Source organism: Hypanus sabinus, chromosome 2, assembly GCF_030144855.1.
Source record: "Hypanus sabinus isolate sHypSab1 chromosome 2, sHypSab1.hap1, whole genome shotgun sequence".
Taxonomy (NCBI): Eukaryota; Metazoa; Chordata; class Chondrichthyes; order Myliobatiformes; family Dasyatidae; genus Hypanus; species Hypanus sabinus.
The window spans coordinates 77902361-77918717 of record NC_082707.1 but is presented as its reverse complement, the minus strand read 5'-3'; the positions used below and the strand labels follow the sequence as shown (position 1 = coordinate 77918717).

Below are 16357 nucleotides of genomic sequence, written 5' to 3'. Positions count from 1 at the left end.
GAGCTGAAAAGTCAGAGTTAGAAGGTGGAGGAGGGGAGGAGGAAGTACAAGAGAGTAGGTAATAAGTGAAACTAGGGAAGGAGGGGATGCGGATGATGTAAAGAGTTGGTAGGTCGTTCGGTGAAAGAGATACAGGATTGGAGAAGGGGGAATCTATTAGGAGATATCAGAAGGCCGTAGAAGAAAGGGAAGGGGGAGGAGCACCAGAGGTTGGTGATATAAGGGCATATGGTGAGAATGGGAATGGTGAAGGTGGCGGGGGGGGCCCATTACTGGAAGTTTGAGAAATCAATGTTCATGCCTTCAGGGCATATAATGTGTTGTTCTTCCAACCTGACTTTGGTCTCTTGACAGCAGTACAGGAGGCCGCGTGCTGACATATTGGACTGGGATTGGGAAGTAGAATTGAAATGGGTGGCCACCGGGGGTGGGGGGGGGGGGGGGTCCAATTTTTTGGGCATTGGTGCCTGGCAAAACGGTCTCCCAATGAATGTCAGTCTTACCAATATACAGGAGCACCGGATATGGTAGATGACCCCAACAGACTCACAGGCGAAGTGTCGCCTCACCTGGAAGGTTTGTTTGGGGCCCTGAATGGTAATAAAGGAGGAGGTTGAGGGGCAAGTGTGGCACTCGTTCTGCTTGCAAGAATAAGTTCTGGCGAGAGATCAGTGGGAAGGGATGAATAGACAAGGGAATCATACGGAGCGATCCCTGAGGAAAACAGAAAGGGGGGGGAATGTGCTTGGGGTGGGTGGGATCCCGTTGGAGATGGCATAAGTTATGGAAAATTATGTGCCTGATGCGGAGGCTAGTGGGGTGGTAGCTGAGGACAACAGGAACCCTATCCATGGTGGAGTGAGAGCAGATGTGCACGAAGTGGAGGAGATTCAGGTGAGAGCAGCATTGATGGTGGAGGAAGGAAAGCACCTTTCTATGAATGAGAACATCTCATTCATTCTAGAATGAAAAGCCTCATCCTAAGAGAAGATGCATCTGAGACAGAGGAATTGAGAGAAGGGGATGGCATTTTTACAAGTGACAGGGTGGGAAGAGGTATAGTCCAGGTAGCTGTGAAAATCAGTGGGTTAGACTTATTAAATAGCTAAGTGATATTATCCATGTTGGCTACAAGCTTCCTTGAATTAAACAGCTTAGATAGTGTTGTCTGATTTGAAACTAGCCAAATTAAATTACCCACTGTCTTATATTGCACCTCTTCAGCAGTTAGCTCACATGCTTGAAGCCAGCAAGTGTATTATATGGACAGTTCTTATGTTTTCAATGCTGTGTTTTTAACTTCAAACTTATTACTGCTTTCCATTTACATTTAGAACTGAAGACTGGCTCCTGTTTATAACAGACAGACAGACATACTTTATTGATCCGGAGGGAGATTGGGTTTCATTACAGTCGCACCATCCAAGAATAGTGAAGAAATAAAGCAATATAAAACCATAAGTAATTAAATAATAATAAGTTAATCATGCCCAGTGGAAATAAGTCCAGGAGCAGGCTATTGGCTCAGGGTGTCTGACACTCCTAGGGAGGAGTTGTAAAGTTTGATGGCCACAGGTAGGAATGACTTCCTGTGATGCTCAGTGTTACATCTCGGTGGAATGAGTCTCTGGCTGAATGTACTCCTGTGCCTAACCAGTACATTATGGACTGGATGGGAGTCATTGTCCAAGATGGCAGTCAACTTGGACAGCATCCTCTTTTCAGACACTACCGTCAGAGAGTCCAGTTCCACCCCCACAACATCACTGGTCTTACGAATGAGTTTGTTGATCCTGTTGGTCTCTGCTACCCTCAGCCTGTTGCCCCAGCACACAACAGCAAACATGATAGCACTGGCCACCACATACTCGTAGAACATCCTCAGCATCGTCCGGCAGATGTTAAAGGACCTCAGTGTACTCAGGAAATAGAGACAGCTCTGACCCTTCTTGTAGACAGCCTCAGTGTTCTTTGACCAATCCAGTTTATTGTCAATTCGTAACCCCAGGTATTTGTAATCCTCCACCATGTCCACACTGACCCCTTGGATGGAAACAGGGGTCACCGGTGCCTTAGCCCTCCTCAGGTCCACCACCAGCTAAATAGTCTTTTTCACATTAAGCTGCAGATGATTCTGCTCACACCATGTGACAAAGTTTCCCACCGAAGCCTTGTACTCCATTGCTGATGCATCCAACTATGGCAGAGTCATCAGAAAACTTCTGAAGATGGCAAGACTCTGTGCAGTAGTTGAAGTCCGAGGTGTAGATGGTGAAGGGAAAGGGAGACAGGACAGTCCCCTGTGGAGCCCCAGTGCTGCTGACCACTGTCTGACACACAGTGTTGCAAGCACACGTACTGTGGTCTGCCAGTCAGGTAATCAATAATCCATGACACCAGGGAAGCATCCACCTGCATCACTGTCAGCTTCTCACCCAGCAGAGCAGGGCAGATGGTGTTGAATGCACTGGAGAAGTCAAAAAACATGACCCTCACAGTGCTCGCCGGCTTGTCCAGGTGGGCGTAGACACGTTTCAGCAGATAGGCGATGGCATCCTCAATTCCTAGTTGGGGCTGATAGGTGAACTGGAGGGGGTCTAAGTGTGGCCTAACCATAGGCCAGAGCTGCTCTAGAACAAGTCTCTCCAGGGTCTTCATGATGTGGGAGGTCAATGCCACCGGTCTGTAGTCATTGGAGCCACTGGGGCGCGGCGTCTTTGGTACAGGGACGAGGCAGGACATCTTCCACAGCACAGGAAACCTCTGGAGACTCAGGCTCAGGTTGATGACATGGTGAAGTACTCCACGTAGCTGGGGGGCACAGGCTTTGAGCACCCTGGGGCTGACACCATCTGGCCTGCAGCCTTGCTTGGGTGGAGACGTTTCAGCTGTCTTCTCACCTGTTCAGCTGTGAAGCCCACTGTGGTGGTTTCAGGTGGGGGAGGGGTGTAGTCACGAGAGCTGTGAGGAGGGGTAAGAGGGGAGAGTGGAGTATATGTTGGTTGAGGGCTGACAACAGATGAATCATGTGGGGGATGGGCAGGGGCCACAGTGTCAAATCTGTTGAAGAACAGGTTAAGTTCGTTGGCCCTGTCCACACTGCCTTCAGCTCCTCTGTTGCTGGTTTGCCGGAACCCAGTGATGGTCCTCACCCCACTCCAGACCACTCTCATGTTGTTCTGCTGGAGTTTCCACTCAAGCTTCCTCCTGTCTTTAGCCTCCCTGATCTTGGCTTTCAGGTCCCTCTGTGTTGTCCTCAGCTCTTCCCTATTTCCATCTCTAAATACCCTCTTTTTAGCATTCAGGATGTCCTTAATGTCCCTTGTTACCCATGGCTTGTTATTTGAATAACAAAGGACAGTTCTTGCCGGAACATTGCAGTCCACACAGAAGTTGATGTAACCAGTGATGCACTCTGTGAGCCCATCGATGTCCTCTCCATGAGGCTCACAGAGGGCCTGCCAGTCGGTTGCCTGAAAACAATCCTGGAGCAGCTAAACCAGCAGCTAAACAAAGTATATAAGTAGGAAGTTTAACGTATTCACAAACAACATTTTGATCTTTACAAGTGTCAACTGCTGTGTATAGAAAGCTGAGCTTGGCAAAAAAAAAAGACCCCCTTGCCCAGCACAGTGAATACCCGTTATAATTTTAATTCACATCATTTTATCCTGGATCAGACAAGGGCTATAAAAATCTTAACCTTAAATCCAGCTGTATTTCTAACTCATTAAAAATTTAAATGGATTTCATCAATAGGAAAATAGTGAGAATGGGGAAAATGGCTGTTAGGCAATAATAATGAAGTTTTGCTAAAGATTAAGCGACAAAGTTCCCTAACAAAGTTTTCAGATTAGGGCAAAATTAATTCATATTAATAAAAGGAAACTTTTGGTAATTACAGTTAGAACTTCAGGACATCCCAGAGCAGTTCACACACAGTGAAATACATTCTCAGTGTAGTCACCAATAGAAGTGCAGAAAAAAATGTTCCCAAGCTCCCAGAAGCAGCACCAGGCTAGTGACCAGGTAATCTATCAAATTACTCATTGAAAAATACATGTTAGGCAGAATACCAGAAATTATTCCCTAGCTGCATCAAAATTCTCCCGTAGGATCTTAAGCATTTGTGTGAAAGAGAGTATGGGATTTAAGCTTAACATTTTGCCAAAATACAACATTCTGACAATGCTGTACTCTCTCAGTATTGCACTAGAGTATGAGTCTAAATTTTTGTGTTTCACTTTATGGATTGGAACCTGAACCCAGAGAATTTCTGACCATGAAGCAAATAACTTCTAACATTGAACAATTGCATATAAGGTAGTAAGGACCTGTTTTCACTGTCTTCCAGCATGGAATACTGGTTCCGGGCCATGGATATTGATGGGGATGGGGTGCTCTCCATGTATGAACTAGAATACTTCTACGAAGAGCAATGTGAACGAATGGAGGGAATGGGTATCGAGCCATTGCCGTTCCACGATCTCCTCTGTCAGATGCTGGATCTAGTAAAACCAGAGTGTGAAGGTAAGTAATTGCATCACCTGAGCACTTCTGTAAATCTTGTTCTGTTAGCAGGGAGCAAAATTCCGAAGGGAGTGCACTTCAGAAAATGAATAGTCAACCATAATTGAGTGAATATGTTTCAATATCAGTGTTTTCCTGGAACGTTGTTTTGGAAAACTGGTAGTTACTGTTGTGAAAGTGGTAATGAATGATTAGCTTAATGCTGAATGTCAGCAAGACCAAGGAGCTGATTACTGCCTACTTCAGAAGGAGGAACCAAAGGTCCATGAGCTAGTCCTCATCAGGGAATTGGAGGCAGAGAGGGTCAGCAACATTAAATTCCTAGGTATCATAATTTCAGAGGACCTGTTCTGGACCTAGCACATGAATGCATTTATGAAGAAACCATGATAGTGCCTCTACTTCCTTAGAAGTTTACGAAGGTTCGACATGACATCTAAAATTTTGACAAACTTCTGTAGATGTGTGGTGGAGTGTATTGACTGGTTGCATTACAGCCTGGTATGGAAAAACCAATGCCCTTGAATGGGAAATCCTACAAAAAGCAATGAATACAGCCCCGTCCATCAGGGGCAAAGCCCTCCCCACCATTGAGCACATCTACACAGAATGGTGTCACTGGAAATCAGTTACATCATCAAGCACCTCCACCACCCAGGATGTGCTCTCTTCTCGTTGTTACCATAAGAGAGAAGGTACAGGAGCCTCAGGACCTACATCACCAGGTTCAGAAGCAGTTACTATCCCTCAATCATGAGGCTCTTGAACCAGTAAGGATAACGTCACTCAATTTCACTTGCCCTATCACTGAACTGTTCCCACAACCTATGGATTCACTTTCAAGGACTCTTTTATCTTATGTTCTCAATATTTATTGTTTATTATTATTATTATTTCTTTTTAGGCACAGTGTTTGTCTGTCTGTTGGGTGTGGCCTTTCACTGATTCTATTACGTTTCTTGGATTTACCATGTACTTCAGCAAGAAAATGAATCTCAGGGTTGTACATGGTGACATATATGTACTTTGATAATAAATGTATTTTGAACATTTGAATTCTGATATATTATAAATGCCACTTTGTGTTTTAGTAATTAACTTCTTTTTATCCCATGTGTGTCATATGTGAACTTATGAAAATAGAGGGCTATGCGGTAGGGAGATTCTAGGCAGTTTCTAGAGTAGATTACACGGTCGACACAACATTGTGGGCTGAAGGGCTTGTAATGTGCTGTAGATTTTCTATGTCCTATGTCCCTCACCTGTATTTTGAAACAGATGCCAACTTTCATCAAATTTGTAGAAGTGGTGAAAATGGATAATAGTCTAATGTAATGACGATTTATAAAGGTTAAACCATTTGTTTCTGAAGTATGTTAAGTGTGACTAAATTATGTAATTTTAACCAGCTTTTGCTGGTTTAGTGCAGAGTGATAAGTAACAGCTTCTCCACTGAGTTGGTCAAATGCCTCTGTCTTTCAATTGAAAATATATCCTTTCTTGCCTTCTAGGAAACGATATTACTGTTTCAGAGAGCTATTGAAAGCATTCAGTTCCTGGTATAGCGAGTTTGATTTCAAACCAGTGTTCTAACAATGTTGTTTAGAAGTGGTCTACGAGCTTGGTGCTGCACAGCTATCTGTAATGACCTGTGGAGCTTCAAATTATAGGTGTCAGCTTCATTTCATACTGAGGCCAAGTACTTTGTGCTTTTGTCACGTACGTGATGATGTCATCACATTTACATACCCACATAACATCCTTTCATATTTACATGCAAATATAGCATGCTGTTTTACCTCTGGAAAAGTGTTTCACATAGACACAGTGATTAAAGGCTGAGTTCATTTTCCGGTTACCTCAAACACTTGTAATACTTATAGGTGCTATTTATCACAGTCTTGGGGAGCTGCCAAGAGCTTTAAACCTTGGGTGTTCACATCATTGCAGATTAACAACTAGCATGTTCTTACACTACTTATATGACACTGTTAAATATTCACAACACTCATTCACCCATTTACATATAAATACCAGTATTGAACAGGAGAAATTATGTACTGAAGTTCACTATTTAGTGCCAGAGCATCCATTTGCTGTAGCTTATCCTGCTCCCACAAGGTTAAGAAATATGTTTTGATATTTACTCGCTGAGGATGCTCAGGCCTTTAAAGACCAATGGAAGGAAAGTGGACCAAATGATGTTTATTTCCTGGAGGTAGGAAACACTGACAGGGGTTTGATATGTTGACCATCGCTCAACAACAACATTGTCTAGGCAAGTCAAGACAAGTCATTTACACAAGTACAGTGAGGTACAGGTGCAATGAAAGCCTTACCTCCATCTACACCACGGGGTTGTAGGTATGGAAAATACACAGTATATAAATTATAAAAAAACAGTAAAGAGAGAGTAGCAAAAAGACTGAAGAATAAAACACACAATCAGAGAAAAATCCATGATAGTGCATGAAGTTTGACAAAAGCCAACTCTTGACAGGGGTGTGGACTACACTTATTGAATTTACATTTGATGTGCTCGCTTTGGCAGCACATATACTAAAATTGGAACGATACAGAGAAGATTAGCATGGCCCCTGCGCAAGGATGACACGCAAATTCGTGAAGCGTTTTTTTTTAAAAAAAATAAAAAAAAAATAAAAAAATTAAAAAAAAGAATTTACATTTGATTTTTGTCAGAAAAACATCAACAATTATTTTTTACCACAAACGAGAAAATCTACAGGTGCTGGAAATCTTTTCCATAGATGCTGGCTGGCCTGCTAAGTTCCTCCAGCCTGTTGTATGTGTTATACCAACATTTCTATTGTTTGAATGGATTGAAGTCAGTCTTGGGGCATCATGCATGTCAGCAGAGCATAGAATCAAGGTATTACCCAAAGAAATGGTGTCAGACTAATTGCCTTAATTCCTGCCTTATGTGTTTTGATTGTATTATTAGGTGCAACCATATCAAACATTTATTAAATCCCTAATATCATCGATCTTCTAACAGTGCAACTGAAAAAAAGTATCAATTCTAAGAATGTCTTGAAGAGACAAGTTTAGCTAACTTCTTGTTAAGGTGTCACGTAACATCACATACTATCACAAGACTCATCCCAGCAGAGCAGCACATGGTGCACTGACTTTGAACGCACTTGGGTTTGTCATGGCCTCATTCAGTGGAAACAAAATTAAGGTTCACATCCTAACAACTCAGTGGGAGACAAATAAAAGCAATTCTGCTAACTCACCTTTTGAAGTATTTAAACAAATAAACAAGTACTTCTTGCAGGAGAAAAATACTGGTGGAAAAACTCAGCTGTAATGCTAAGTGGAAATTTGAATACTGATGAGAAAAGATTGAGATTAAATCAGGGTAGGTCTTTCACAATCAGCAATAGAGAAGACACTGGGCAGACTAGGACTTTGACACTAATCACTTGGTTAAGGCTCAGTTTATGGTAGTCCACTGATATAACAGTCCTGCTGACTTGGTTTACAACATAATCCAGTCACTCTCAATTCATTTCTAGTTTGCCTGGCACTGCTTTGATGAGATTTCTCAATTTTCACTGAATGTGACACTGGTTTGGTTTTACAATATACTGGTTTGGCACCAGGCTCGGTGCTTGTATGTGCTTTGTATCCAGTAATGCTCATGCAAGCATTCTTAAAAGATTTTCTAATATTTCCTAGGCTATCACATTATCTTTATGGACATTAAATAAACCTTCTTCCCTTTAGTCTTCTTAGGCAATCCCTCCCTTTGAAACTGAGATGTGATGGGATTTCTTCAGCCAGAAGGTTCTGATTCTGTGAGACTTGTTGCCTCAGAAGGCACGTTATTGAATGTATTTAAGGCATAGATTGATAGGTTCTTGATTAGTAGAGGTATTAAAGGTTACAGGGGAAAGTGAACCGTGATTGAATGGTAGAGCAGACTCAATAGGACAAATGGTGTTATTCTGCTCCTATACATCTGCACAACATTTTCAAAATGTACTTTAAGCAGAGGATTACTTGAACTATGTAAACATTTTTATCATTCCTGTCTATACTCTAGATTACAAACCAGTAGGTCATTAACCTCTCCCTGCATTGCTTATCCTGCTTCCAGTGGTAGAGTAGAACTTGAAGCTTCTCTACTCTCTGTTCACTTGGATTTATTTATTTATTTAGGGATACCGTGCAGAATAAACCCTTTCAGCCCAGCAAGCCACCCCACTCAGCAACTATTTAACCCTAGCCTATACGACCATAAGACATAGGAGCAGAATTAGGCCATCTGGCCCATTGAGTCTGTTCCGCCATGCAATTATGGCTGATCCTTTTTCTCTATCTCCTCCTCAACCCCAGTTCCCAGCCTTCTCCCCGTAACCATTGATGCCATGTCCAATCAAGAACCTATCAATCTCTGCCTTAAATACACCCAACAACCTGGCCTCCACAGCTGCACATGACAACAAATTTCACAAATTCACCACCCTTTGGCGAAGGAAATTTCTCCACATCTCTGTTTTGAAAGGGAGCCTATCTATCCTGAGGCTGTGCCCTCTTGTCCTCGACTCTCCCACCATGGGAAACATCCTTTCCATATCTACTCTGTCGAGGCCTTTCAACATTTGAAAAGTTTCAATGAGATCTCCTCCCCATCCTTCTGAATTCCAGTGAGTACAGACCCAGAGCCATCAAATGTTCCTCATATGAAAACCTTTTCATTCCTGGAATCATCCTTTTGAAATTCCTCTGGACCCTCTCCAATGCCAGCACATCTTTCCTGAGATGAGGGGTCCAAAACTGTTCACAATTCTCAAGGTAATGCCTTATAAAGCTTCAGCATCACATCCTTGCTCTTGTACTCTAGACCTCTTGAAATAAATGCTAACATGGCATTTGCCTTCCTCACCACTGACTCAACCTGCAAGTTAACCTTCAGGGTGTTGTGCACATGGACTCTCAAGTCCCTCTGCATCTCAGATTCCTGGATTTTCTCCCTGTTTAGAAAATAGTTCACACATTTATTTCTACTACCAAAGTGCATGATCATGCATTTTCCAACATAGTATTTCATTTGCCACTTTCTTGCCCATTCTCCTAATCTGTCTTAAGTCTCTGCATCCTACCTGTTTCCTCAACACTACCTGTCCCTCCACCAATCTTCGTATCAACTGCAAACTTGCCAGCAAAGCCATCTGTTCCATCAGGCCTAATCACAGGACAATTCACAATGACCAATTAACCTACCAACCAGCATGCCTTTGAACTGTGGGAGGAAACCGGACCACCTGGAGGAAACCCACGTGGTCACAGGGAGAATATGCAAACTCCTTATAGATGATGCTGGAATTGAACACCAAACTCGTCCACCCTGTGCTGTAACAGCATTGCGCTAACCGCTACACTACTGTGGCGCCCCAGCATACTGTATTTACTTCTCCTGTGAACAGCGTTACTCTCTATGCTCTCTGAAAGGAAAATGGAAGTCTATGTGCTAGGAGCTAGGGAGCTAGGGCTTTACTGTTTGGAGAGAAGGAGGATAAGAGGAGACATGATAGAGGTGTACAAGATATTAAGAGGAATAGACAGAGTGGACAGCCAGCACCTCTTCCCCAGGGCACCACTGCTCAGTACAAGACGACATGGCTTTAAGGTAAGGGGAGGGAAGTTCAAGGGGGATATTAGAAGAAGGTTTTTCACTCAGAGAGTGGTTGGTGCGTGGAATGCACTGCCTGAGTCAGTGGTGTAGGCAGATACACTAGTGAAATTTAAGAGACTACTAGACAGGTATATGGAGGAAATTAAGGTGGTGGGGTTATATGAGAGGCAGGGTTTGAGGGTCAGCACAACATTGTGGGCCAAAGGGCCTGTAATGTGCTGTCCTATTCTATGTTCTATGTGGAAGGGTCAGATTGATTTTAGAGTTGGTTAAAGGGTTGGCAGAACATCATGGGATGAGTACTGTGCTGTGTTCAGTCTAAACCTTTTCTCTCTTAAATACTACTTCCTGGCCAGATTAACTTACTGAGATATGCAGGCTTTTAATGACTGATGGAGGGAAAGTGGATCCCTTGTTTATTCCATGCTTGTGGACCATCCCTCATCAGCAACATCCTGTGGACGAGTTACATCAAGCCACCTGCCCCAGTACAGTGATGTACAGGTGTGATGAATACTTGCTTCCAGCAGAATCAAAAACAGAGTATAAATCGTACATAAATTATACGAGTCAGTAAAGAGAGAGTAGAAAAAAGACAGCAGAAAAAAAAGACACAATCTGAGACAAGTTTATTGTAGTACTTGAGGTGGTCTGTGGTGCTCCATTGCTGTGGTAGTGTTACAGTCAAGTAGACATGACTGAAGTCTCAACTGCTGAATTCAAATTCAGATTTATTTAACACATGAACATCAAAACACTGCTGTGAAAGGTGTCATTTTTATTAACAGCCAACACTCAAGATATGCTGGGGACAGCCCAAGTATTGCCCCACATTCTGGTGCCAACATTGCATGCCTGAAATGTTCTACACAACAAAAGCACAACACAGAACAAAATCAGTCAGCAACAGCAAAACAAGCCTCGTTCCCACCCTCTCACGCATCACACACACTGGCCTCCAACTCCATAACATCAGGCCTCCAACCTTTCAGCCTGGACTCCAAGACATGGAGATATCAGGCCTCCAACCGCCTGTCTTTGAACCTGGACTCCTAGACATGCAGATATCAGGCTTCCAAACTCCAGTATCTTGCTTGGACTTGCCCTCTACCTCCAGACTTGCTGACTTCAGTATTAAATCTTTGGGGGTTTCTACCTCTGGACTTCACTGAGCTCTGAGTCTTGACCCCAGGATTGGTTGATGATGGGTTTCACCTTCAGGCCTCGACCACTCTAAAGTTCAGGGTTGTTGACCTTCAACTACAAAGTGCCTTGGGCCTTGATTTCTGGACTTGCTTGGACCTCTAATTCCAGTGGCCTAGAGGTCACTGGTCATCATGAGCCCCACTCGTATGGACCTACAGCTTGAATTCAGTGACCTAGAAATTGCTGGTTTCCAAAGCGCCTGTTGACATGACCACTGGCATCACGACCTTCAACTGCTGAGCATTCCAATGTGGACTCCAAACACAGCTCTTGCCCCTTACTCTTCATTTTCTCTCATTCCTGTCCCTAAACCTTAACCTGACCCCTAACTCCCCATGCTGTTCCCCAACAAGAAAAACAAGTAAATCTAAGCCATGATCACAATGGGCACTGGCTCTTGCCCCTGACCTCTAACACTCCTTCATCCCCCTTCTTAATCTGATCCTAACTCATCAAGTGGTGCCCAAAAAATCTGAACCACAACATCACATCTGGCTCCACCTTGACCAGAGTTAGCTGGAATTGTTATTCCAGTAGCTCATCATGGTCAAGAGGTTCCATTGCAACTTTATAAAACTCTGGTTAGACCACATCTGGTGTATTGCTTACAGTTCTGGTCACCCCACTATAGAAAGGATATGGAGGCTTTGGAGAGGGTGCAGGAAAGGTTTACCAGGATGCTGCCTGGTTTAGAGAGCATGAGCTATTATGAGTGGCTGGATAAACTTGGGTTGTTTTCTCTGGAGTGCCGGAGGCTGAGGGGAGATCGGAAAGAGGTTTTATGAGAGGCATAAGTATAGCAGACAGGGAATATCTGTTTCCCAGGGTTGAAATAGCTAATACCAGAGGGCATGCATTGAAGGTGGGGGGGGGGGGGGTGGTGAGGGTTGGAGCTTTTTTTCCCAGAGTGGATGCCTGGTGTGGTGGTAGAGGCAAATATGTTAGAGGGTTTTAAGAGAGATTTGGATAGGCACATGGATGTAAGGAAGATGGAGGGATATGAACATGGTGTAGGTATAAGGAATGAGTGTTTGAGTGTCTTTGATTTGCTTTTTAGCTGGTTTGGCACAACATTGTAGGCTGAATGGCCTTTTCTGCTGCTGTACTGTTTTATTTTCTATGTTCTAGAACATAGAAAAAGTACAGCTTAAAAAAGCCATTTGACCCACAATATTTGTGCTTGAACTGATTAAGCACCTTATTGAACTAATCCTTCTGCCTACACTCTATAATCCGCAACCCAGTTGCTGTAGCCCTACATATATCAGTATTGAATGAGTATAAGATCAAGTTTAGCTGCAGTGTTGTTCATTATTTACTGACATCTTCTGCCAGTCCTACTTTCAGGGAAAAAAAGGATTTTCTCCTGAACATTTCCACCATTTCACCTAAACATGGACGCTCAAAAACGTCCTATTGTCAGCTGAGGAAATTTATTGACAACTTTATGAATGGGTGAAAAAATGCAGTGCCAAGATTGAGACTATAGCTGCAAGTGATCTGTTAATGAAAATATATTTGTAGTTTTACTAATGTTTTCCTGGTTTATTTTAATTATCATTTTTCACTCCAGGTAAAATAACCATGAGAGATCTAAAGAGGTGCCGAATGGCCCACATTTTTTATGACACCTGTTTCAACTTAGAAAAGTATCTGGACCATGAACAGAGAGATCCATTTGCTGTGCAGAAGGTAACCATGAATGGGGCAACTGTGCAATGTAACTTAACAATAGAGAAGAAAAAGCATTTAAGTTGAAGACAGAGAATGCTTTTGAGCATCTGAGACTATTTCTGATCTGTACCTATTGAGAAAGCAGAAGCTAGGTAGTTTGTTTAATATTATAAGAATATTCGTCATACTACTTGGCATGTAAATGAACGCTCTCATAACCTGCTGGCAATCATTACCAAGATTTATGCAGAATGATTGTTGACACAAGTAGCTGATGCCTCAGCAGACACTGATAGATAAACTGATTCCACTGATTGGTCCTTATCATGCGCTGATATATGAAACTGAAAGGGTAAGTGTAATGGCAGCATTGGAATTTTAGTCAAGATTAGCAGCACGGTTTGTATATTCACCCCGTGACCGTGTGGGTTTCCTCTGGGCGCTCCGGTTTCCTACCACATTCCAAAGACATACAGTTTAATCGGTCACTTGGGTGTAATTAGGTTGCACAGGCTGCCTGGGCCAGAAGGGCCTGTTACTGGGCAGTATCTCTGAACAGATACATAGGGTTAACTATGTGGTCCCCAGGTTAGTGTATCCGACAGAACTCTAATTTGTTATAATACTTATTACTATAATACTTGTTAATTCCAGAGGGTATGCCTTTAATTTGATAAGGGGCAAGTTCAAAGGAGTTTTGCATGAAACATTTTTTGAACAGAGTGATTTAGAAGGCACTACCAGGGGTGATAGTTGAGGCAGATACGATAATGATGTTTAAGAGGTCCTTAGTTAGGCATTTGAATATGGAGGGATGTGGCTGTTGTGTAAGCAGAGGAATTAGTTTAGTTAGGTATTTACTAGTTACATTAGCCTGGTATAACATATTAGGCAAAGGGGTATGTTCTAGTGCTGTATTATTCTATGTTGTTCATCTTTCCAATCCAAGCACCCACAGGTGACAAACTGGCTATATTTTGGTAAAGGCAGCTACTTGAGCTATGAGCTGTTTGTGTGGGAAGTGATTCACATCCTAGGTCTCCAGTGGTGCTCTTGCTAATTGTTGAATGATAATTGGAGTCCTTACTTTGTTACTTTTGCGATGTCGGTAATTTTTGTAAGTTTTTCTATCACTATAAGATCATGTCTTTGCTGGTTTTGTAATAAAGAACCAAACTTACTTTTCTCGACTTGGAATTTAGTTATTCTGGAAGCATATCACACAACATCAACTCCCGTATTCAGTCTCTCAACATTTTTAGTTTGCTTTCCAGTAACATCTACAACAGGGAAAAAAAAGGGGTAATTATAACCTAGTGTAAACTTGTACCCTTAAGTACCTTTTTTTGATAACATTAACTTCTTGATTAAATTATTCATTGCTTTTTTCCCCCTAAACTGAAAGTTTCCAAAATTTCTAGCACATTTAATAGTATATTAATGTAGGCTTGCTTGTTAATATATAAATTTAGTGCGCTGTATGTATACTTTTAAAACTATATACATTTTTTTTGAAGTCAGGATTTAATCTGTGGATAGTCATTGACATTAAGAAAGAGGATGTGCTGGAACTTCTGAAAATTCTTAGAATTGATAAGTCCCTGGGGCCAGAAGGAACTCCCCAAGTTACTAGCGGGAGTGAGAGGAAAGAATCCTGCATCTTTAGTGATGATCTTTGCATCCTCACTAGCCACAGGAGCAATACCAGATAATTAGAGGGTGGGGTATGTTATTTCTTTGTTCAAGAGTAAGGGTAACCCTGGGAATTATAGACTAGTAAGTCTTACTTCAGAAGTTAACAAATTATTACAGAAGATTCTTAGAGACTGGATTTACAAGCATTTGAAGAAACATAATCTGATTAGGGATAGTCAGCATAGCTGTGTGAGGGGCAGGTCTCACAAGCCAAATTGAATTTGAGGGTTTGACAAAGTACATCGATGAAGGTAGAGCAGTGGTGTGGCGTATGTGGATATTAGTAAAGTGTTTGATAAGGTTTCCCATGGTAGATTCATTCAGAAAATATATTTATGTAGGCCCACAGAAGAAAGAGGATGGTTGTAGATGCAGCATATTGTGCCTGAAGGTCATTGGCCAGTGGTGTTCTGCAGGGTTCTGTTCCAGGACTCCTGCTCTTTGTGATTTTTATAAATGACCTGGATGGGGAAGTGGAAGGATGCATTAGTAAGGTTTCAGATGACGTGAAGGTTAGTGGAGTTATGGATAGTGTAGAAGGTTGCCAGTGTGGCATTAAAAAGATGCAGAACTGGGTCGAAGAGGTGACAGATGGAGTTCAACTTGGGGAATTGTAAAGTGATTCACTTGGTAGGTTATATTTGAAGGCTTTTGAGAGGGTATAAAGGATATTTACCAGGATGTTGCATGGATTAGAGAGCATGTCTTCTGAGGATTGAGTAAGCAAGCAAGGGCTTTTCTCTTTGGTCTGAAGGAGGATGAAAGGTGACTTGCTAGAGGTGTACAAGGTGATAAGAGGCATAGCTCAAGTGAACAGCCAGAGAACTTTCCCAGGGCAGCAATAGCTAATAATTTTAAGGTGATTGAAGGAAAGTATAGGGGCGGGGTGTTAGAGGTAAGTTTTTTATACAAAGACTGCTGGGTGTGTGGACAGTACTGCCAGGGGTGTGGTAGAGGCAGATACATTAAGGATATTTAAGGTGCACTTAGATAATCGAACACATGGATGACAGAAAATTGGAGGGAATGATGAGATTGATTTTAGAAAGTAGGTTTAAAGGTAGTCTGAATGGCCTGTACTGTGTTGTAATGTTCTATGTTCTGTTGCCTTTTGTTCCTTTTAGGACATTGACAGTGATGGTCCAGAACCTTCAGACTGGGACAAATATGCAGCTGAAGAATATGAAATTTTAGTTGCTGAGGAATCTGCCAATGAACAGTTACAGGAAGGGTAAGTGCCATTCTACATTAGCCATTCTATTAATGCCACCTGGTGTTATAGAGAAAATCATCTTAATTCATTGCTTTTGAATCTTAACATTTGACTTTACTGATTCCAAAGGATAAATGCAAAACAAAACTTTTGAAAGTTAATTTTACAATATGTTTTAGGTTTTAAAATAAGATTAGCAGATTGAAATTGATGGAATCGAAACTTGGTCTGCATGTTTAGAAAAGGACTCCTCCACGTTATGTCAACTTTTCTGTTAGAATATTTCTGGAGACTTGCCCACCATTTCCCCCTCAGTCTTGCCAGAAACCTGTAGGATTAAACCATGTATTGTCTCCTTTTACAATCATAATGTACAA

The 16357-nt window shown here is 42.1% G+C and overlaps 1 protein-coding gene and 1 non-coding gene across 3 annotated transcripts in view; both read left to right on the top strand.

Moving 5' to 3' along the window:
* ppp2r3a (protein phosphatase 2, regulatory subunit B'', alpha) overlaps window positions 1-16357 on the top strand; it is a 343519-nt gene that overhangs the window by 316828 nt on the left and 10334 nt on the right. For both annotated transcript variants that reach the window (XM_059948908.1, XM_059948916.1), the window contains 3 exons: window positions 4355-4530; window positions 12972-13090; window positions 15892-15998. In XM_059948908.1, the coding sequence (XP_059804891.1) occupies window positions 4355-4530; window positions 12972-13090; window positions 15892-15998 (402 nt within the window). The remainder of the gene's footprint in view (window positions 1-4354; window positions 4531-12971; window positions 13091-15891; window positions 15999-16357) is intronic.
* Window positions 7066-7169, top strand: LOC132390643 (U6 spliceosomal RNA). Its single transcript, XR_009510962.1, has one exon. It is a non-coding gene; the product is annotated as a U6 spliceosomal RNA (small nuclear RNA).